At 40.6% G+C, this 24007-nt stretch overlaps 1 protein-coding gene across 1 annotated transcript in view; it reads right to left on the minus strand.

The window, feature by feature from the left end:
• COL4A3 (collagen type IV alpha 3 chain) overlaps positions 1-24007 on the minus strand; it is a 134168-nt gene that overhangs the window by 58785 nt on the left and 51376 nt on the right. Inside the window, exons 2-12 of the mRNA XM_022567847.2 lie at positions 13553-13609; positions 11745-11834; positions 8786-8830; positions 8141-8185; positions 7383-7445; positions 5932-5985; positions 4688-4714; positions 4069-4146; positions 1999-2061; positions 1838-1873; positions 66-107 (exon numbers count right to left, since the gene is read on the minus strand). Of these exons, the coding sequence (XP_022423555.2) occupies positions 66-107; positions 1838-1873; positions 1999-2061; positions 4069-4146; positions 4688-4714; positions 5932-5985; positions 7383-7445; positions 8141-8185; positions 8786-8830; positions 11745-11834; positions 13553-13609 (600 nt within the window). The remainder of the gene's footprint in view (positions 1-65; positions 108-1837; positions 1874-1998; positions 2062-4068; positions 4147-4687; positions 4715-5931; positions 5986-7382; positions 7446-8140; positions 8186-8785; positions 8831-11744; positions 11835-13552; positions 13610-24007) is intronic.

The raw sequence follows: 24007 nt of genomic DNA on the forward strand, positions 1-24007 counted from the left end.
TGTAAGTTGATTGCTAGGGAACTTAAAATATCTTGCCCACAAATAAACCACAGAATTTAAATTACCCGCTCTCCTTTTTGTCCTATCACTTTATCGCCCATGTGACCCTGTAAGAAAAGACAAAACCAAATTATTTTTTAAAAAATGAACATGAATGTATAGTCTAAAGCCATTAAGGTTCAATGTTTATAATTGAACATTTATATTTTAACGGTAATGTTAGTATTGTAAAAGTTATTTTAGCTATTTCTCGGAGTGGAATGGCAACACGTTTCTTTTAAAAGTAGAGATCTTGAAGCGCAGAAAGCTTAAGGGATTTACTTAATAGGGCAAGTGATAACAGGAGATGGTGTGGGGCAGGGGAAGGAACCCAGCTCGGAGGACATTTTTCTGGCTCAGCCACCAGCCAATTTTGCTTCCTCTGGCTGGTAACTTCCTGATGCCCTAGTTTCCCCATCTTAAAAATAAGAGGGATGTGTAGCTGATCTTTAGGATTCTGAAATTCAAAACTTAATAGAGAACTAAGAATAGAATTCAAGCAACCTGACTTCACTAGTAAGTTAGTGACATGAGATAAGTCTGTGAATCATCTCTCTTCAGTAATCTATCATTTCAACCAATGTGTCTTTGCTTTTCTGCTCTTGAGTTTGCAGATTTTCCCCCAATTAGGCCACAAGCTGTACAGAAAAGCACTTAACCTGAACCTATTCATCTCACAGGGTATGTATGTGTGTGCACGTGTGTGTGTGTGTGTGTGTGTGTGTGTGTACACACATCAATGAAACAATAAATGTGAAAGCACCTTGGCAAGTACCCTACACACAAAGGCTTTCTGATAGTAAGTAATTTCCTGGTGGGGCTCAGCCTTGCTCAACATTTTCTTACTTAAAATAATGAAGGGGATCAGAATATGCCACCCCAAAATATACCACTTTGGCAAAAGAATTATTTTGAGCTGAAGGCAAGTGAGAAACAGCAAATGCAGAAAAAGTTCCTTGCTCTCCCCCATCTGCCTCAAGACAGGGCCTAAATTTCCCTTTGTGAAGGTGTCACCCTCCCCTCTCCTGTACCAGGAAGAGAAGACAAGTCATCACTGGAGACAACACTCACTTAAGTCTGCATAAACAAACTTTACTGAAATAACGCTTATCTTCCATTAGTTTCCCCCCATATATTGACCTTTCCACAATCTACTGCCCCTTGAAGCTCAAAACCCTTTTCCTTTGTCCTGTCACTTCTCCACAAATTTATCACCCTTTGTTAAAATAGTATACAAGCCTCTGGGTCTGACTGCCTCTTTGGGGTTTTTCATTTCATTTCTGTGAGGTCTCCACATGCATATGAAATCAAACTTTCTTCCTACAGTTAACCCACTCACTGAACCTAAGAAGATAGAAGAAAAAGTTTTTTCCTCCCCCATACTAACAGTTGGCCTTTGTAATAGAAAGAAATGCAGGACTGTGCTTAATGAGTCCATGAATAGTCATTTTTATTTACTAGTATAAAAACAGGTTGGCTTTGGGAAGCAGCCCAATAAAAAAATATATAAGGTAAAGTGTTGCGGGAAACATAAAGAGTAGGAATCCTTGCCCTTTTCCTGATGAGGAACTCCTTATAATTGAATTAAGACACTTTGTATCAGAGATCAAGTTACTGAAGTGCAGGGAGAAGGGAAGTAGGAGGTGCAGAGCTGCTAGCCATGCTTACTTCCCTGCTGGGAATCCTTGTGAGTTCCAGAGGGGTGCCCAGCAGTGACCCACATGTGGAATCAGACTGAGTTTGGCTTTTAGATCGGTTAGGATGTTCTGGCTGACACAACATATGAATTGTCATCTACCTTAGGTCCTGGAGGTCCCATGGTTCCTGGAAAGCCCTAGAAAAATCCACCAGTTAAAATTATAGCAGGTAATGAATCAAGCCTAAAACTCTATTTAAAATATTAGGCTATAATTCTTTTATTAGTTACGATGTCTACAGCAATGGTGGCTTCATACTCACAAAGAATCCTGGAGGGCCAGGGGGACCAATAGGTCCAGGAAAACCTGGAAGGCCTGGCAAACCCTTTAAATTAAGAGAAGAATTAGAATAAGTTTAAATTTACTTCTCACTGAAGAACGATGTCCATTAGTTAAATGCATTAAACTATTTTAGAAAAATCAGAGCCTAATGTTTCTTATTTATGGCTGCAATTAATTTCAATAGAGGCCATGTGTAACATGTGTTGCCGTATATAACAGGCTACCAGGGTCAACCTGATGGTACTATTTCCAGGAAAATGACCAGAGCAGTTGCTTTACTTTAGAAGAGTTTTTACAATTTTTAGAAATGTTTCCTCTCTCTCTCTCTCCCTCTCCAAGCATGTTCTTATCTCTGGGCCCTTCCACCTGCTCTGCCTCTGCCTAGAATCCTCTTTCCCCTGATATCTCTATAACTCACTTTCTCTCCCTTTTCTTATCTTTATTCAAACGTTATCCTTTCCATGGGGCCTTCCTGCCCATCCGATCTAATGCCACAACCTTCCTTCTAATCTGGACACTTCCTATCCCCCAACCCTGCATTATTTTTCTCCTTGGCATTTATTACTATCTAATACAACATATACTTAGTAATTTACATTTTTAAATATTTTCTCCTTCTAGAATGTGCCATGAGGGCAAACATTTTTGTTAAACTATTTTTGGAGATTTGTGCACTGTGGTATCCCCAGCACCTAAATAGCCCCTGGAACCTACCTGGCACGTAATAAGGATTTCTTGTATGACTGAAGGTCCCACTGCTATACTTTCAGCAGTAGCTCAATGTGGTACATGGCCAACACTCAATACATATTGAAGGGATACATCCGTGTCCCAGATTGCTACTATCTCCTCTTACTAGATGCCCTGCCCTCAGCACCTGGCTCTCTAAATGCTTCCTAAGCAAAAAAACAAGAGCCATCATATTCTGCATCTTTTCTCAAAAGCTTATATGGCTCCGAACCGTGTCATTCTTCAGTTTTGCAGCCCATCATTAGCTGCCATGGCTCACCATGTAGATGTTCAACAACCTTAACTCAAACTCTTTGACTCACTCAGGCAAATTCCTATCTCTGCCCAGGAATTTCCACCTACACTTCTGAATTAAGTTAAAATGTTTCTGATTGGGCTTCCCTGGTGGCGCAGTGGTTGAGGGTCCGCCTGCCGATGCAGGGGACACGGGTTCGTGCCCCGGTCTGGGAGGATCCCATATGCCGCGGAGCGGCTGCGCCCGTGAGCCATGGCCACAGAGCCTGCGGCTCCGCAACGGGAGAGGCCACAATAGTGAGAGGCCCGCGTACCGCAAAAAAAAAAAAAAAAAAAAATGTTTCTGATTAATTAACCTGAAAGGTAGTATCAAAAGATCCTCCCCCCCCTTTTTTTGGCTAAGACGTGTTTATTTTTCCTACTTCTTTACAGCAAGAAAGCTTTTTGAGGGCCTTCAAAAACATATACCAATCAAATAACTTATTATCAAAAGATCCTTCTGAATCACAAAGTGCACACAGCCACCAAATAGCTCTTTCCTTGTATCTATTCTGGATCACCCTCTGGCTACGTACATAGAGGTCAGAAAGCAAACTATTCAACAGGAGAAAGGTGCAGTTAAATAAAATATTACTATCATGCAAACTTTACAATAGGACTGTTACGTAATATTACGATTTTAAATGGTATTCAACGTGTAATACAATCTTACCCGGGATTTCAACAAATACAAAGTGGAACACAACCATTCCTTGAAGGCTCCTTCTTAGATTTAGTAAAGCTTGGGTGATTGAGACTTAAGAAGAGGCTAAAAGACATATGTACAAAATCACCTTTTTTATATGAGCTAAATGTAGTTTCTTATAATGAGGTGAATGTGTTAGAATAAAATGAGGTAAATATGTAAATAGAAGAGATATGAATATCTATGAAGAATATTTGTAAGAGAGTGAGAAAGAGATAGAGGGAGAAGAAGAGAGAGAGAAGAAGAAGAAAAAAGAGGTGGAAAGAGAGAGACAGAGAGAAAGAGATCGAGAATGATAGGGACCTTCTCTGAAGTGCGTACCTGGAATCCTGGAGCTCCTGGCAACCCAGGGTCACCTTTTCCATCAAGGGCTACACCTTCTCCTTCAGCAGGAGCCCCCTTGAAAATGAAGAAGTTCATCAAACATAAGCAATGTTATATCTTCAAAACTCCTTTAAATGGTTATTCAAGGTCATATTGCTTCAAGGATAAAAGCACTTTCAGGATATATACTTAGAGAAATGCTTTAGGATTATTTAGTTATTCCATTTTGAAGAATTTAAAGCATTTTCATATTTTCCAAAGTTGACCATTTACTGTGGAGGGAAGAAAGACACAAGAATAACAGACCATTTCCCAAGACACCAAAATGAGTGGCAATTCCTTTTCTAGAATTTGCGGCCCTGAGCATAAGTTCAGCTCTCTTTTCCCAGACCCTATTTTCCTAAAGAGTAATACAAAACTTGTATTCCTGAAGACATATCTATGACAAGAAGTAGAAGTTGTTCAATAGGAATAAATATCATGTCCTAGTTACTATGATTTCTGAATTAATCATGAGATCTGATTTGTAATTACTTATGTCTTATTGTTTAATACAAGTCCCTTTCATATGTACAATTAGAGATTTTTTGACAATAACATGCCACAAATAACTTACTTTCTCTCCTTTCAAACCAACGGCACCCTAGGAAAAGGAGCGGCATATTAGCGACCAGAGGCAAATCAAATACACAGCATCCCTGCTTTGTCCTCCCTGCTATTCTGCCTTCTCTCCCTCCCTCTGTACCTCCCACTGGCTTTTAAACATGCTCAAGTCTTTCTCATTTAAACAAAGTCTCCCCCTAAATCCACCCTCCCCATACTGCCTTGTCTATCTTTCATGTCATCGGCAAACTTCCCACTCTCTTCATCTCTCACATCTTTCTTACACTCACGTCTACGTCCTCCCTCTGTCTGTCATGGAAGTTAAAGTCTGCAGTGGCTTTGATGTTACTGAAACCGACAACACATTAGTTCCCGCCTTACTGGATTTCTCAGCAGCACTAGGCAGCTGTCTGTCACTCCCCTTTACTGGAAATTGTTAAAAAGGAGATGGATCCAAGATGGAATCACTCCTGTTAGGTCCACAGCAGTAAACCAAGACTTAATACCTAACCTGACTACGGTTTTAACCTACCCTAGGAATGTGACCTTTGACCCGCCAACCTGGAAATTCCTGGTCTGCACTAATAAGATATTCCACCCAATAACACCTTCCATTCCCCTTAAGAGGCAGCTTTGCCTAAGACAATGCCTTCTTTGTTAATAAAACAATACATTCTTTGCTAATAATGTCATTTTTTCCATTCGCTCTCTGGCTTTAAAAACCTTTCCTATCTATTGTTGGATGCAGAAACTCTCTCCTTGTTAGATGGGATGCTGCCAGATTCATGAATCATCCACTAAGGCCAATATTAGATGGTCAGATTTACTCAGTCAAATTTTTATTATTATGTTATTTAGCAACATCTTTCCTGGGCTTCCAGAATTCACTCCTCCTTGTTTTCTTCTACCTTGAGGGCCCTTCCTCCTTTACAGGCTTATTGTCCTTGATCTCACATTACATGCTGGAGCTCTCTAAGACCCAGTTCCAGGGCCCTTCTCTCCTCTCTTTCATCCTTGAGGCACCACAATCCAGGCCTCTCCCACTGTCTAGTTCACATCTCCCATTCAGTGTCTCAAAAGCAAAACAAAGTCTCAAAGTGCATTTATTCATTCATTTCTCAACTATTAGTTGAATGTCTACTGTCGGCTGCCTCACACTTCCCCAAGGTCATGACAGATTTCTGTATGTGGTCATTCCAAAGGAAACTCCTTGTAATTGTACTTTATGTCTTGGAGGAGTTAGAAATATAAACGTACTGGGATGCCTGGGTAGCCTGGTGTCCCCCGAAGTCCTGGAAACCCTTGCTCACCCTGGAAGACATACAGAGCTTGTCATTCTTCTTAGTTGTTCTAGAACAGCCTATTGAGATAATTTCCCTGTTTCTCTCTTCCAACCCTGCAGTGGTAAATCTAGACAAAGTAACCCAAATTCCTTACAGCTACTGGGTCATGAGGCTGAAGGCCAGGAAACCATTATCTTAATTGAAAACAGGATTAGAATCTACTGTTTCTCAAATTGTGCATAAATGGCAAAAGGCTAATTGTGCCAAGAACTTTTCAATTGCTGCTTCCTTGAAACTTTAGTAATTACTCCTTTCATGGCCACCATTCTGGGGAAAAGGAGAGTGCAGTCAGGAAACAAAGGAGATGAATGAACATCGAAAAGCTCAGTCATTCTATTCCAAAGACCAATTTTGCATTCCAAGCCTTAGTTTCTGATTTATATACACTCACAACCTCAGATGCAAATAACCATTTGAGCCCCCAGTTATCTTTCGGTGGGAGAACATCAGAGAACTTCCTTACAAAGCAATCAGAAAGCAAGGTGGGGGAGACTTCCTTGGTGGTGCAGTGGTTAAGAATCCGCCTGCCAATGCAGGGGACATGGGTTTGAGCCCTGGTCTGGGAAGATCCCACATGCCGCGGAGTAACTAAGCCCGTGCGCCACAACTACTGAGCCTGCGCTCTAGAGCCTGCAAGCCACAACTACTGAGCCTGCGTGCCACAACTACTGAAGCCCGCACACCTAGAGCCCCTGTTCTGCAGCAAGAGAAAATACCACAATGAGAAGCTCGCGCAGCGCAACGAAGAGTAGCCCCCAGTCGCCAGAACTAGAGAAAGCCCGCACGCAGCAACGAAGACCCAAGGCAGCCAAAAATAAATATATAAATTAAAAAAAAAAGAAAGCGAGGTGGGGGAGGGGAGGGGAATTGGATGCAGACACTCAAATGGTACTCCAAACTTCCAGTTATAAGATAAATTAAGTACTAGGGAGGGAATGCACAACATGATAAATCTAATTAACACTGCTCTATGTTATACATGAACGTTGATAGCGTAAATCCTAAGAGCTCTCATCACACACAAATTATTTTTCTTTCTTTAATTTTGTATCTATAAGAGATGGTGGGTTCACTAAACTATTGTGATGATCATATCATGGTGTATGTAAGTCAAATCATTATGCTGTACATTTTGAACTTATGTATTGCTGTATGTCAATTATATCTCAATAAAACTGGAAGAAAGTAAAGAAAAAGGCATAAGAAGAAAGAAAACCATCCTATGTCTGCCCTGAAGACACATACCATTGGTTCTGGCTAAAAGAATATTTCAGGGAAAGCTTAGCCTGTCTCATTACTACTTCACCTTGATTTATTTATTTAGCAAAACATTAACTAACCATCTCCTGTGTGAGGCATACATACCTTAGAACCATTGCATCCTGGCAAACCGACAGGTCCATACGGTCCAGGATGGCCTGGGATGCCCTAAACAATAGAGCAAGTCTCAAAAAGGAGAGATAATCAGGCCCCGGGAACAGGTGGAAACAGTGCAGAAACCATGGTGGGAAAAGATGGGCTAATTTAGATAGTTCTTTAAGTATAAATGGTTATTTAAATAAAGTAGTAAATTAGTTATTTTAGATAATAATTTAAACAAAAATCATAGCAAATAAAATAGGCTAATTAAAACCAAAAATTATCCAGTGAGATACAGATATTTAAGATAAAACAAAAGGTCTTTCTATATAAAATAAGTCCATTAGCACGCTGTGTTAAGCTGGCGTAAAGGAAAGAGAAGAGGGAAGTGTGCACAGAGGTAACTATTTTATTATTTTATTATCCTGTGCTATCAAGCAGAGTTCATTTATTCTATTCTATTCTATTCTATTCTATTCTATTCTATTCTATTCTATTCTATTCTATTCTATTCTATTCTATCCCATCCCACCCCATCCCATCCCATCCCATTCCATCTCAATCTGTTCCATCTGTTTGTATTTCAGGAAATATAATTTGACTTGTATGTCTTGTAAATCCACACTAATACACTATGTGATTCTGATATTTTCATCATGTAGCAAATGTATCAGTACTCATTTTCTTGTGCTATTGCTTTAACATCTTTATTAAAATGAGCTTACTTCTTATTATTCCATTTACACATTTTTCTCATTACTTACTGGAAGTCCAGGAGGACCTGAAAATCCTGGTAATCCAGTTGTTCCCTAAAGACAGAGAAAACGGAAAGGGTGGCAAGAAAAAAACTCTTTAAAGATGTTCAACCTATAAACAAAAAATGATTTACCATGCCAATAACCCCGTTCTGCAACTATAATTGGGAACACTAAAAACTATTTGAGAAACAAAAAAAGGCTTGACAAACTTTGTAAATCTTCCATTTATATAACTTTTAAAAAGAGATGATTAAGATTGTTTTGGGCCTTTCTTGGGTAGATTATTTAAGATTTAATTTGCATACAGTAAAGTGCTCCAATCTTCCACAAACAGATTGAGGAATGTTTATATATGTGCATATGCACATATTGGTGATACCGTCACCCCATCCAGACATAGAGCACCTCCAACACCCCAGACGGTTCCCTCATGACCTCTCAAAGTCAGTTAACACCTACTCTCAACAAAGTAAGGACTATTTTGACTTCTACCATTATAGACTGTTTTTACCTGTTCCTGAACTTCATCTATGGAAGTGTATCACACACAATGTACTCCTTTGTGACATCTGCATAAATTTTACAGTGCAGATTTCTTTTTTTAAAAAAAAGAATTTTCATCAGTCAGGCTAGACTGGTTGGACTACTAACCCTCACGCCTTTGGGACCAGTGAATCCTGGAAGTCCTGGAGAGCCCTAGATCCAAAGGAGAAAACAAAAGGTAAGCACTGTGACAATTATTTGGCACTAATAAGCCCATAAATGAAAGGTCCCAGTTTTATTCACACGCCAAAGAGTTTTGCTCTTGCGATTATTTCATTGTTAACACGGTTCAATTGCTTGTTGTTTCATTGGCGCTATAGTATTTATCCGAAAGGACAAACAAAAATCCATTCATACCCTTGCTACTCAAGGTGCGGGATCCAACAGTAGCCTCATCGGGGAGCTTGTTAGAAATACAGCTCCCTCACCTCCCAGACCTATTGATTCAGAATTTGCATTTCAACAAGATGTGATGATAATTCTTGTTCACATTAGTGTCTGAGAAGTGCCTCTGGAAAAGCCCCACATTAGCCAGACAGCTGCCGAGGGCTGATAAGCATGAATGACACGATTACAACAGTGGATGAGAATGGCAGCCAATATTTCTGTGCATGAGAAACACTTTATTAGCAAAATGTCCCTGGTGTGCACAAATAAATAAATAGCAAACTAAGGACTGCCTGAACCAGAGATAAACTTGCTTCAAGAACACAATGAATACATTTGGAGGTCCTGTTTCTTAGAGAATAACCACAAACAAAACTGTTTTAACGAGGCCACTTGGTGTGAAAGTTCCATTATCCAAAAGTTTTTCATCATTCCTGAGACTTTCAGCATGTTTTGGTATTTCTGATTATTTGAGGAAAAGGTTGTGACAGAGCCTTCTGAGACTGGACTGTCAAGGCCAAAGTCAGCCTTTCCTGTCTGAGGTAGAATTCCTGGGTGTGTGACCATGGCCCCCTCCTCTGCAGGATGCTGTGTGTAATCTGCAAAGGCAGAAGCGTGACTTGCAGGTTTCACATCCCCATTATAAATTTTCTCATATCTCCTATAGGAGAATATATAGAAAATATTTAAAATTAAGACATTTATAAACCTGAAAAATCTTTTTGGTCAGGTTTTAATATTCTCTGATTGTCTGCCTTTGATCAGAATATCATTTGTGGCTACATCTCTGAGCTATACTTTAACATATGAACTCATGACAACATAAGTTTCTGGATGAACTTTATGAAATACCTGCGCACCATATAACCTATACGAAGCACCATGTATTTACAACTAAAATTTTAATTTATTGCTGGCTTCTCTAAAGAAATGCTAAGGAAACCAGCAGAGTGGGCTGCAGAGGACAAAATAAAAAGGAAGGAGTTGGCATTAAGCTGATCCTAAGTCCAGCGTTGAAGTGACAAATTCATTCTACCAGGAGAATGGAGGGAAATCTGAGGCCACACCCTGAAGGAACACAGTGGAATGTTCAGACACTAAACATGTCTGAAATCAGACACCGAATGTCCAGAATCTGAATGACTTTTTCAAAATTAGGATCAGAGGAAGGAGAAATGAAGAAACAAAAAGCATACACAAATACAATAAAGTAGAATTCCTGGGAAATAATAAGCTTTGCAGTTTTACTTGGAAACTGTAGGTGTGGGTTTAGTTTCTTTGGCTGTAGGAGTTTGATTCTGGTGTCATCTAATACTGGATTTGAACTGTGATTTTGTCACCTATTAGCTGTGTAATCCAGGACAAATTACTTAAGTGCTCTGAGAATCATTTCCTCATCTCTGAGATGGAGATAATAATATGTAACTGTAGTCATGATTGATGGGATCAATGTGAGGGATAAATGAGATCGAGTCAAGAATAAATGTCCCAATGCCTGGCTCAGAATAAATTAGCAGAAAATGTTGCCTAAATATTCTATACATATGAAATTTAAAAAGACTCTGTGTGGATCAATTATAATTGCATTTTCATAATTTATTAGTTAGTTCACAGCTCCCTGGAAACCGGCAGCCAGGGGAGTGACCCAGTGGATGCGTGAGAGCCCAGGCTTAAGTCCACAGCAGGAAAGAGCCATCAGCAGATCTAGTGGTTATACAGTTATTTAGCAAATCCTCTAGGGCATTTATTGAAACAAAGCCCTTTGTTGTATCACAGACTTTAGGATAAAAATCTGTGATGAGTGTGAAGGGCAGTAGGCTCTGGTAGGAACCTTAGGATGCCTGATGTGTAAGGGACGAGCTGAGAAAGAGGAAAGCAAAGAAAAGAGGATTCCAGAAACAAAGACATGTGTTTCAGGGAGAAGAGAGTGATCCACACAGTTGGAAACAAAGCAGAGGGGTCCAGGTCAGATAAAGACACAGAGTATCCCTCTGCATTGGCCTTTTGGAGGTCATGGGTGACCTGGAGGTCATGGGTTTTCAGGGCAGTGGGCAGGAGGCAAATTGTTGCTGGCCGAGGAGTGAACAGGAGATGAAACACAGCCAGTGTGGTTAGTTATTTTATTTTTTTTAAAGAAGCTTGACTGAGAAAGGTAAGACAGGGAAAGGATGGCAATCCTTTGGTTACAGGACCTGAACGATCTAGAGGAAGTTTATATTGGTATGGGTTTTATATTTGCATGCTTAAGGATGGAAAGAGAAAAACCAACATCAAAAGGAAAGTTGAAATGGCTGAGAAAGAGGACACACCATCAGAACAGGGTTCTAGTAGGAATCCCAGCGACCAGGATACCGGTAGAGGGATAGGTCCTGAATGGAAGGTAAAAAGAACTCATCTTCATGTGGGATGAAAGAAGGGAGGGGCCGATGCAGGTAGGGAGACTGTAGCTCAGGGAGGGGGATGAGGTAGATCAGGGAGCTTGAAGATAATGATAATCATTTGAATCATCTTGGAATAAGATTCAGTTCGGAGGGCCCAGCTAAGACTGGAGCAGGAAATTACCAGAGCGTCCATCAGCTGGCTGCGATGTGGAATTCTCTCCAGGTTCTCAGCAGCCCTGGAGTCAGCATAAAGAAGGTTAAGTGGACTGGGGATTTTTTGAACTCACAGACTGGCATACCTTGGGTCCCTGTGGTCCAGGCAGGCCTTCCGGACCTGGGTATCCTTTCTGGCCGGGAGGCCCAGGGGGTCCGGGAAAGCCTTTCTCCCCCTGTTAAAATCAAAACAAGACAATAAACACAGAGAACAGCAATTCCCAGGAATAAACACACCCATAACCATCATTTTCTTTTCTTTATGATGTAATGATAATATTTTGCATATTTTTTTCCTTGGATTAAAAAAAAATAGCCCTCAGCAGTAAGTACAAGGGTAACTCTAAACTTTCAGCTGTTAGTATTTGTCTGTAGGCTTGAAAGTGTTTGTCTTTTGTCTCCTGGAAACTCTACATTTACCCAAATGGTAGAGCTACCCAGAACAGAGATTAAGGGAGCATGAATCAAGAACTGAGGGGAAAGCCCAGCTAGAAAGATGGAGGTTGGTGGAGTGTGTTTTCTGGGGGATGGAGAGGCAGTGAAAACCAGGCACAAGAACGTTTTGAGAGTGTGCATAATTGCTATGTAGCTTGAAAGCACAACACACAGGCTATAAGTTTTAGTCCTTTCTTGATTACACAGGGATTAGGAATTCAATCTGCTGTCTGTGGAGGAGATGCAGGAGAGATATCGAGTGGCAAAACGAAAAGTGTGAGCTAAATAGTTAAGAGATGATATTACGGGAAAGCCCTCAGGGATGAGTGAGTAATTTAGTAATTTAGGCCCAATGAGGGACATGTTTCTGCCACAAATAATCTTCCCGTGGACACAGATCCTACGGTTACTCTTTAATAGTAAAGGCCACAGGTTGATTCAGTCAATCTAGTTACACAATTAGCAACTTTGATTTTTAAAACAGTGATCAAGTCAGTGATTTCACACTGTGTGTGTGCATAGACACCCAATAAAAAGAGAAATAAAAGAATTTGCTAGATCCCTCTTAATACTCCGTTACCTTCACACACCTTGAACAGCATCTCACCCAGAGTAGGGATTCCATAAATGCTTCTTGAATGCGAGAATGAATCATAGCTTTCCAACATGGATCTGAATATACTACTTTCATAGCTTCAGGAAATACCCTAAGTCAAACTACACATGAATTATAGAATACTTTAAAATAAATATGGTAATTTTTATTATTTTGTCTAAAGAGCTTAAAATATGTTCTTCTAAAAATATTTTTAAGCAGTCATCTTTCAATATTGTTAAGCCATTCATTAGCATATCTGAGAAAAGGGTTTTGTAAACAAAGGAAAAACTTTAGTTCTGCCTCTGTCTTAATTATCACAAATTGAAAGTTAATGGAGCGAATTAATGAGATTTCACGGCACTCATTTTTCACTCCAATTCTACAATGGAGATGCTTTCCTTCACCGAAGTTTTGCCTCGGCTAGAGTGCTGCTGCAAGATTCTTTCACCAGGGGGCGCCCTCACACCAATGCTGCAGGACAAAATCTGCAGGTTTCAATGTTTCTGTCAAAGTGAGGCAATCAAGTTGTTTTCAGTTGTTCTCTCGCGTTTAGCAACAATGTAAATAGATATATACACATGGAGGCATTCTTAGAAACTTTGTTGTTCTTTAACTTACTATTTTTTCTTTACAGATCAAGAGAGTTACAGTAACTGCCGGTATTTATACAAGTTATTTGAAGTTTCCCTCCAAGGCCTTTTTCTACCACCCCAGGTTCATGTTTATATACAGTTACTTTAAAATTGGATTTGGGGAATGGAATATCATACTGCTGATCTTTTTGCTACGAATGAAAGAAGAGTGTGAATCCTTTAATGAGCTCTCTGGAGAAAAGAAGCAGAATGAAGGTTTTGTGTTTACCTTCTCCCCTTTGGTCCCATCACAGAAGCACTGGCCTTTGTCTTTACAGACACAGCCCTAAGAAGAGGGAAAGAGAAAGGGTTTTGTTTAAAAATGGCTTAATAGAGCCCAACTGACAGAACAAAAGCAAACATATTTTTCTGTTCTTTGAGCATCAAACACTATTTAGCAGGATCCCTGTGATACTGTAGCAATTTATCAGTAGAAATAGAGTAGAAAAGTGAGATGTATATAGAACTGTCGAGAGTACATCATTTTTATTGTATTTAGGAATTTCAAGTAATTTATTTATGCAAAAAACCAAGTCAATTATCCTTTTTTTCAGAACAATATATAGTTGAACCAAAGACCTACTACTGTACAGCACAGGGAACTATATTCAATATCTTGTAATAACCTAAAATGGAAAAGAATCTGAAAAAGAAAACATATATATGACTGAATCACTTTGCCGTACATCTGAAACTAACACAACATTGTAAATGAACTATACTTCAATTAAACAATGGTTAAATAAATAAATAAAATTAAAATATATATATATATAGTTGAACCACATGAAATTTCCATTGTTGTAGGTAGAAAGTGGTCTAATGTTTGCAAATTTCTTAGGTTCAGCAAAATGAACATATATGCATTTGTGTATAGTAATTGGTGATATCTTCTATAGGTAATTCTAAGGTTTTCTTTTCCTGAAATAATGTTCAATACTGAGAAAAGATTATCAGTACCCGTCATATATTGTAAAGAACAAACTAATTCACTGAAGCTAATATCAAAATGCTTTTTCTTATTAAAAAACAAAACGAAAAATTTAGCTGTGAACTTGGGAACTCTTACCCATTTAACTAGTCACTTTGACACACTTACAGGCCCAGCTTTCACATCTCTGCACACGCTGACTCTAATGAAGGTCAATTTTTAAATTCCTCTCTGCCAGCAGAGGAACAAAGAGAAATAGATTCAAACAGTGGATTTAAAAAAAATTTTTGACACACCTTCTATGGCTATATATTTATCTTTTTGGGGGCAGTGTTAATATTGACTGGAAATCAGTTTATTTTCCCCAGGAAAAAATATTAATTGACAGCAGAGGCAGGGCAAGGCTAGGAGATGTGCTGGCTGGTAGGAAAAAGAAAAAGAAATTGCCTCAGATAGTCCCAAAGTGGGGACCCTGTTTGTGCAATCAAAATAAGAATACACAAACATCTTTAATTGAATATATTTTCTGAGCCCAGGGCAGTAGGCTGTGCTGTTATTCAAGAAAGGGGAGGGCTTCCCTGGTGGCGCAGCGGTTGAGAGTCCGCCTGCCGATGCAGGGGACACGGGTTCGTGCCCCGGTCCGGGAAGATCCCACATGCCGCGGAGCGGCTGGGCCCGTGAGCCATGGCTGCTGAGCCTGCGCGTCCAGAGCCTGTGCTGCGCAACGGGAGAGGCCACAGCAGTGAGAGGCCCGTGTACAGCAAAAAAAAAAAAAAGAAAGGGGAGTCCATAGTAATTTTCATACACTCATCATTGATCCTCACCACATTTACACGCATCTCAATTTATATGAATGGAAAGTAATTAACTGAAAAGGAAAGTCTATATTTTTCCCAAGGTTGGCTATTTGGTTTTTTTTTAGAAGACTAAATTTTTCCGCTTTTCCTCCCAGATGCTTGGCGTTATTAAGCCATACCTAGCTTAATTATTTTAATCTTGTCTTTCTAGGTTTTTAAACTTTAGTGTTCATTTCAGTCACAAGTTTAAGTATACTAAGTATATACTAAATCTAATATACTAATTTAGTATACTAGTATGCTAATATCTACTAAAACAGTAGTTCTCCAAGTGTGGATTTCCAGACCAGCAGCATCAGCATTCTCTGGAAACTTCCTGGGTGACTCTGATACTACCAGTCTAAACCAATAGCTAAATTCCCAGTCTGTAGGGTAGAGCTAATTCTCTGAAGATTTCTGAACACTATGCCATTTGAGACCCTCATTTGCACATCCGCTCCTTGTTTATGATGCCATTTCTTCTCTCACTCCAGGAAAGTAGCCAGGCTTGTATGCCCCTCACTTGAGGGATGCTTTTGTCACTGGGCTGAAAGCAAAAGCTGCCTGAAGACAAGATTTCTCCTGGCTTCTGTTTCTGGAGTGTAGGGACCTGTTGACCGTTGGCCCCAAGAGTGGAAGGGCCAGCAAGATGCTCCCACACGGTGTCTGGAGGAAGCAGCAGGGCCTCCGGAAGGAAAGTCCGAGTCCTACACCCAAGGGGACCAGATACTGGGGCAAGGAAGTTCAACCTGGGCAAGGAGCTGGGGCTCAAGCTTCCACAGCAGTGTGGCCACTGTTTTACATGGTCAGAGACCATGAGCATCTCTGATTCTTCTGCCTCCCAGACACCACACAACACCTGGATTCCAAGCATCTCTGGACCACAGGTAAGAGGAGGCAACTGGGCAGTCCTCTAACTCCGAAGAAAATGCATGTAGGTCATCTTAATTTTATTTCTTACAGTAAAAGTCATAGTCGCTCTATACTACTGGGAACCTTTCAACCTTAGCTTGAACAAATAAATGTTTGCTGAACTCCTCCAAACTAGGTCAGGTCCCCCTTCTTATATGCTCCCCTGGGCCACTTGCAGTTCTATGTTTAATGTATATTTTCCTTGATGGCCCTAAGCCCCAGGAAAGAAGGAACTGTCCAGTCTTGTTCACAATGGCAACTGGGGCATATAATATGTCCTGAACAAATGCTTGTGGATTGACTGAATGGATAAGTGAGTGGATGGAGCGCTGGTAATTTGTTTACATCCAGTCTGGTCCTGGAATTTCAATGCATGTGATGTCTATGGCTGTTGTTGGGCTGCCATGACTAAGATATTTCCTATATAAATGTATATAGATTCTATATGTATGAATTCTGAACAACTGTGATTGAAGTGGAAGAGAATGAAACTAGAAGCTTTGGCTCTTTTAACACATGTTAAAATTAACACAAGGCTAATTAGTTGTTACTTGCTTGGATATAAATTTTTTTCTGGAAAAAATTTAAATCTTCAGAAGATTGAAAAACAGTACAATGAACACCTATGTATCTTCTCATCTAGGTTTCCCAACTGTTAACATGCTTTCCCAGCCTTTACAGCTCTTACTCTCTCTCTCTCTCTCCACACACACACACACACACACACACACACACACACACACAAACTTTCTTGCCAAACCGTTCAAAAGTAGACTGTAGACACCATGACACTTTACACCTAATACTGCTGCATGCATCTCCCCAAAACAAGAGTATATTCTTATCCAGTTACAACATTATTTCCAAACCTAAGGAAGCAACATTGATAAAATAAATTATAGAGTACTAGTTTTTAAACAAGATCTTCAGCTTTACAAGGCCCTTGATGACCATTAGAAAATTAAAAGCTATTTAATTTTTAACAAATCTTTTTTTTACTTTATATTTATTTATTTTATTTTTTTGGCTGTGTCGGGTCTTAGTTGCAGCACGCAGGATCTTTCATTGCGGGGCGCTGGCTTCTCTCTCGCTGGGGCGCACGAGCTCAATAGTTGTGGCGTGCAGGTTTAGTTGCTCTGTGGCATATGGGATCTTAGGTCCCTGACCAGGGATCGTACTCACGTCCCCTGCATTGGAAGGCGGATTCTTTACCACTGGACCACCAGGGAAGTCCCACAAATCTTTTATTTCATACCAGAGATTTGGTCTTAATCAATGATTTCACATTGATTAAGATCAGAGGTCTGATCTTAACAAGTGGCTGTCACAGATCCAAGAAGCTTTAGAGCCGACACGGTTGCACCCAGAGGCCAGGCGTGGGACTCTGCGTGTCAGCCCTTGCTCCTCTGAATTCCCTCTTGCCTGGGGACTGGTCACCCAACAACACCGACAGCAACTTTGATCCTTGCTCTTTGTCATCAAAACCATGGCACCTGATTTTTTACATTATTGCCCTTGAGTTTGCTTGAATCTTCAGGGGTGACATATTTAGCTTTTGTTTGTATTTGGTTTCATTGTTTTCACACAAGGGTGGAAGCCTTATTTAATGGTTTGGAGCCAGCTGGTTGGTTAGTTGAAAAAGTTAGTGAAAGTGAGGAATCAAAAACAAACTAACAAAAGAAACGTAAACATGTTAAGCATTTTATTTTAACTTAAAATATATAAATGCACAACAATTCTTCAATGTTGTGAAATAGGGCCCAGGTCTTTTCTTTGGGAATGGGTCTGCTATTGAGAGGCGTAGGGCATCTCTTGCTAAGTCACACGCATAATGCACCACCGACATTTCCAGTTTGAGTTTCTTTGAAACAGGCCAATTGCTTAAAGATGCTTGTGGAGCAATCTGAGTATAGCGTCCTTCTAGATACGAATCCATGTTTCCCTCTAACTTTTTTTTTAAAATAAATTTATTTATTTATTTTTGCCTGTGTTGGGTCATCCTTGCTGCACACAGGCTTTTTCTAGTTGTGGCGAGCAGGGGCTACTCTTTGTTGGGGTGCGGAGGCTTCTCTTTTTGCGGAGCACGGGGTCTAGGTGCGCAGGCTTCAGTAGTTGTGGCACACTGGCTTAGTTGCTCTGTGGCATGTGGGATCTTCCCGGACCAGGGCTCGAACCCGTGTCCCCTGCATTGGCAGGCTGATTCTTAACCACTGCGCCAGCAGGGAAGTCCCTCCCTCTAACTTTTTAAATGTTTCCTCAGACACACTTAATTGAACAGCAGTTTTCTATCAATTTTATCTTTTCAAATCTTCCAACCTAGTTTTCACAGAATCATGTCTTTAAGAATTTTCTTATTTATTAATTTACTTTTTAAATATAGCAGTGTGTACCTGTCAATCCCAAACTTCCAATCTGTCCCTCCCCACACCCATCCCCCTGGTAACCATAAGTTCGAGAGAAACATGTCTTTTTTATGCATTTGTATTTAAACAATTTGTTATTTAATATTTAATCAGATGACCTCGTTATAATAATAAGTACAACTGGCAGAAGCAGCTCACTCTTGGCAATCATAAAGCTCCACCGTGGAGTGGGCATATGTCAGTGTGCTAGGGAAGCCTATGGGTGTCAAGGGAGCAGCAGACAGTGGGCATCAAACTGGTCTATCGTATAGAAGGTATGGAGAGTTCTGGTCAGTTGCTGAAAGTTAAAAGGAGAGTCATTGAGAGAGGGTCTACTGTATTATCTACTCATTTGCAGTGTCATCCACGGTGTAGATGTTCAGCCCTGTTGGCAAGACTCCAAAGCCAGGGCTAGGGCTGTGTTTCTGTGCCCAGGTGAGCAGAACTGCTCCAAAATTTTTCCAACTTTAATTTTCAGTGAAACTGGCAAGGCATTGCCTGCTTATATATCTGCACAATGGAACTGACTAGGATTTCAGAGGACGTGACAATTTTGCTGACATGTGGGTGCTCCACCTGATTGAATAAACTCATAATTATGGTCTGGGCAGCTCTCTGGCAGATGTTCAGCTGCTTCTCTAGAAGCAAGTGCTGCAGAGAGCTGAGCAGAGGGCCATGTGAAATAAAGCACTTCGCTTTTCTTGGATATGATGACAGCAGCCCCAGACTCAAGAGATCCATTTCTCTTAATTGTGCTGCTTTTCTTGAAATAAATTTTTAACTTTGCAAATGTGTTTTAATAATTCAATAATTCAGATAGGTTATTTGACTAGAAGATAATAGTGGCCATATCTTCATTTTTGTTGAGTTTGATCCACTTTTTTGGACTCCCTTTTAAAACACCATGATTATATTAATGGAATATAACCCATTAATTACTACTCAAATGCTAAATCACTTGAAAACCAGTACGGCCAAATGCTATGAACTCTTAAGAAAGCATAACGATGGATATTTCTTAAGCAACATTTTAATGATTTTTCCTCTTCCAACAATAAAGTACCTCTTAGTTTCCGTGTAACTTAATGAAGTGAGAAATCATTTGTCATGAGCAGAAAGCTCTTAATAATGATTTTATGGCTTTTCTCCCCCTGCTAACCATTAACACATCAGGAAGTGATCCAAGATTACATGACGTTTTAGCATCATTGCATATTAAACAGTTGAACTTGTGAGACCCATTCATTTAATAATCACATTCATTTTTTTATGACCTCACTTAGGATGCAAACTAAACTTTGGTGGTAGAGAATCTTAAAAGTCTATGAAGTCCAGGAATTACACGCCTTCTGCCAGACCTGCATGGGATCTATTTCCAGATTTGCCAGTTACTATCTGGAGCTTTGGACAAATTACTTAATCCTTCCAAGTTACCTCACCTGTAAAGGAAGCAACTGGGCTGACCAAAAAGTTCGTTCGGGTTTTTCCATAACATCTTATGGAAAAACCTGAATGAACTTTTTGGCCAACCCAGTATAATCTCTATAGGTCAACAGGGTGCCGGCAGAGTGTCCTGCATTCAGTAGCAGACTCAGTCACTGGGGGCGGCCACTCTCTCCTTTTCGGCTGCACAGTCCTGTGCCAAAGCACATACATGCTAATTTCTGATATTTTTTTTTCCAAACTAGCCACCGCCTTCCCAGACATTTCCTCCTGAAGTCGTTTGTCCACTGCCAAATAACGGGTCCTGAGCAATTGTCAGAGAGACTAAAAAGTATTTTTGTTAAACTGCAAATGGATTAAGTAGTATTTGTTAATAGTCCCCTTAGAGTTTGCTGAATATATTAGCTGATTAACCAATTATGATTTGTACCTGAGCACAGAAACAATTTGTTTTATTTGTTTAATAAAATAAATATTGGGGTTTGAAACATCAATTGTATTTGATGCTTAAAAATGAAAGGTGGCAGATCAAATATATTACAAAAGCAGCAAGCACTTCTGGGAACGCTAATCAATCAGCTCTCACACTTTTCTCTCTGTTTCAACTCGCATCGTGACCATGTATTGCCCGTGTATCACCTGCACACTGCCTTCTGTTCGGGGACAGTGTGGCAGAAAGGTAAAGGGCACTGGCTCCAGGGCAGATTTCCTGGGTCTAAATGCCAGCTCTGCCAAGCCACCTGTGTGACTTTAGGTGATCTCTGGTGCCTCAGTTTCCACATCTGTAAAATGGGGTCAAATAGGTTAACACTGGTAAAGCACTTAGAAGGGTACATAGGATGCCTACTGAGGGCTGTGAAGGAAACCAGAATGTGTCACCCAAAATTTGCCTCTTTGATATACAAATATTATTTTGAATTGAAGGTAATTAAGAAACACTAAATGCAGAAAAAGCTCCCCCCTTTTGTGCCTAAATTCAGGAAATAAATTCTCCTTTTAATAAAGACAGAATCTTAGCCCAGAGACAGCACTAGAGGAATCTGCATATAAACCTCATTAAACTAGCCCTTATCTCCTAGTTACTCCTTCACCATTTACTACCTCTAGCCCAAACCTCTTTGTCTTATCAATTCTTCACAAATTTACTGTTTCTTTGTCTGAAAGGTCTAAATGCTTCCTCCTCTGGTCACTTCCTTGGATCTTCATTCTCTTGCAAAGGCTCCCATGCACCTGTAAAAATTTTTTTAAAAATGTGTATGCTTTTCTCCTGTTAATCTGTTTTTGTCGGTTTACTTTTCAGATCCAGCTAGGAACCCTAAGAGGGTCTAGGAAAACTTTTTCCTCCCCTACAGCTGTTACAGAGGGCTATCCATAAGGTGGGCTATTACTAATATATTAACTTAATATTGCTACTTAAATGCCCATGAGCTGAGGGCTTATTACATTTACTAGTCTGCAAGTAGGAACTGGGTCTCACAATCTTTACATCCCTTCAGCACCGGCAGGCAGTAAAAAAATTATCTGATTTTTACTCTTAAAGCTAATAAAGGATCTAATTATGCACATACATTTTAAAAATTGTTCATGAATAAACCAGGAAACAATTTCCAAATGAGCTTGGATGTTTCCCCTTTCTACTCTCAAAGCATCGCAGGCCCAGTTTCTGTGCATCCCTGTGCAACAGACGTGGCCTTCCCAGCCCTCCCTCCAGGCTCCCCTCCCCCCCCACGCAGCCCAGCCTGGTTTAGCAGAAGGGGAAGTTGGCAGCGTTCAAAGCTGGTTAACACTCTACTGAGCACCTCTGTTGATTTTGCATTATGATTATTGACCCCCTGCCCAGCCAATAGCCTGAGGCCAAAGTTTCTGTGTGTGAAAAGAAGAGCTGACAGACTGCGGGCCGGCGGTGCCAGACAGGCTCCAGTGCTGTTCTTTGCAGGGTCCCTACATCCGCGTCTGCCTTAAGCAACCAACTGTGAGCCTTGGCAGCCTGCCCTCCAGTGACCGAGGCTGACATCCATGTGCTGCTTTCTGCGGTGTCCCCTTCTTCCCCGCCCAGGAGCCACTGTCCCCGCACTTGTGTATCACAGGGATCTCGCTGCAACTGCCACTTCCTATCTTTCTGTCCAGAGAGACAACACTAGTCTAGACTTCTAAACCAGCCACCCGTTTGTGATTTTCTGGATGACAGCAAATGCACAGATTACTGGCTCTAAGAAGGTGGCAATCAGACGTCTCTTGGTCCACTGGGGAATAAACTCACATAAAGCAGTGAGTGGCCTTTATACCTATAATCATTAACTCCCAGGTTTTTATTTTTTTATTTTTCTTGCCCTAAAATGTTTTGAGTTCAGTAAGACTATGAGGCCGTTGCCATTCATGTAAGATTAATAGACTCTACAGTATCCTATGTAAAGGATGCTGTGGAGAAAATGAACTTTGATCAGGACTCTAATGATAGCAGAAGGCAGCATTTTGGGAGCACTGCTCAGGGCGCACTGCCTAGTGCATGATCTGATTGACATTTGATAACAGTTCTGTGAAGTAGATGCTATTATTAGTCCCTTCTTCCAGATAAGACAACTGGGAGATTAAAAGGCTACAGGGGGTAAGGAACAGAGCTGGGGAATCTGAACCCAGGAGGGTTGACCCATGCCATATTCTCAACCCTATGCCCTGTGTCATTATTATTATTATTATTTTTTTTTGCGGTTCGCGGGCCCCCCACCGCCGCGGCCTCTCCTGCCGTGGAGCACAGGCTCCGAACGCGCAGGCCCAGCGGCCACGGCTCACGGGCCCAGCCGCTCCGCGGCACGCGGAGTCCTCCCGGACCGGGGCACGAACCTGTGCCCCCCGCATCGGCAGGCGTACTCCCAACCACTGCGCCACCAGGGAAGCCCCGCCCTGTGTCATTATTGACCGGCTCTGTGGGCTACCGAGACATTGGGGGAGAGAGAATGCACATCTCCTGCCCTCATCTCGTCACTGCGCTGCAAGGGTGTAATAAAATCCCAGCAATAAGCATAACATGGTTGCTCATGAAATCAGCTGGGTTGGCTAGTGCAGTCCACAGGTCAAATCCAGTCTGCCCTCTTTTTCTGTATAGCCTGTGAGCTAAGAATGGTTTTCATATTTTCAAATAATTGAAAAAAAATCAAAAGAACAATAATAGTTTGTATCATGAAAATTATGTGAACGTCAAATTTTGGTGTCTGTAAATAAAGTTTGGTGTTTCTTTACTAAAGTATTTGTGGGTATTTGTTTTCTGTCTTGTTATGTAGGTATCTACATAATATCCTTGATTTTGCCTCTTGACCCTTTATGGAAAAAGCTTGTTAGCCCCTGGTGTAAATTATCTTGATTATATGTTTTGTGGCAGTACAAAAGTTACATAAAAACATTAAAAGAGAAACTAAGGAATTTACCAGCTCTGAGCTCTGGTGAGAGATGATTTTTCTGCCTCCAAATGTCAGACAGGAATTTGTCTCTTTTCCTCCCATCCCTCCCTTATTTGCTTTTTCCTCCATCACACTTAAGCCCAAGATAATGCAAGTTTGGGACTGGAAGAACCCTGAAGATCATCTAATCCAAAAGTTCCTAGTGCTCTGGAATTTACAGAGATGTAAAATACATATTTTTTTAATGGACACAAACCTAGGACTGTCCTATTTATAATTTGCTCTGTAAGGGCAATGGCCACCTACAAACACAAACAAACAAATCTAACCTCTCACTCACCAATCTGTCATCTACCACTGTCGTCATTCTGTAAAAATAAATGAATTAGTTAAAAAACTATGAAGGAAGCAAGGAAATGCTCACAGAGTACAAGATGTTCTTTTAAAATGAAAACAAATAACTTTTTCTTCATAAAAAATCTCTACACTGTTCTTATTTCTTTCATTTGCCTTAGTCTGATGAAAGTCTACACAGATATGACCTTGTGAAGCACTAAACTAGGCATGACTGCCCCCCCTCTCTGCCCCCATCCCCCCTGGCTGGCCACTATTTGCTTAGTGACGTACTGCAGCATGGTTTTCTGTTTGAGAGGTGACAGCAAGTTAATCTCATGCTGCATAAGGCACGCTAATGAATTAATTTTTAAAAATCTGATGCATCTTTCAAGAACCAATGCCTTTTAACACACACACAAACACACAAAC

The sequence above is a fragment of the Delphinapterus leucas genome, chromosome 8, assembly GCF_059928025.1.
Source record: "Delphinapterus leucas isolate spDelLeu-1000000601 "Yukka" chromosome 8, BTC_Dleu_Yukka2, whole genome shotgun sequence".
NCBI lineage: Eukaryota > Metazoa > Chordata > Mammalia > Artiodactyla > Monodontidae > Delphinapterus > Delphinapterus leucas.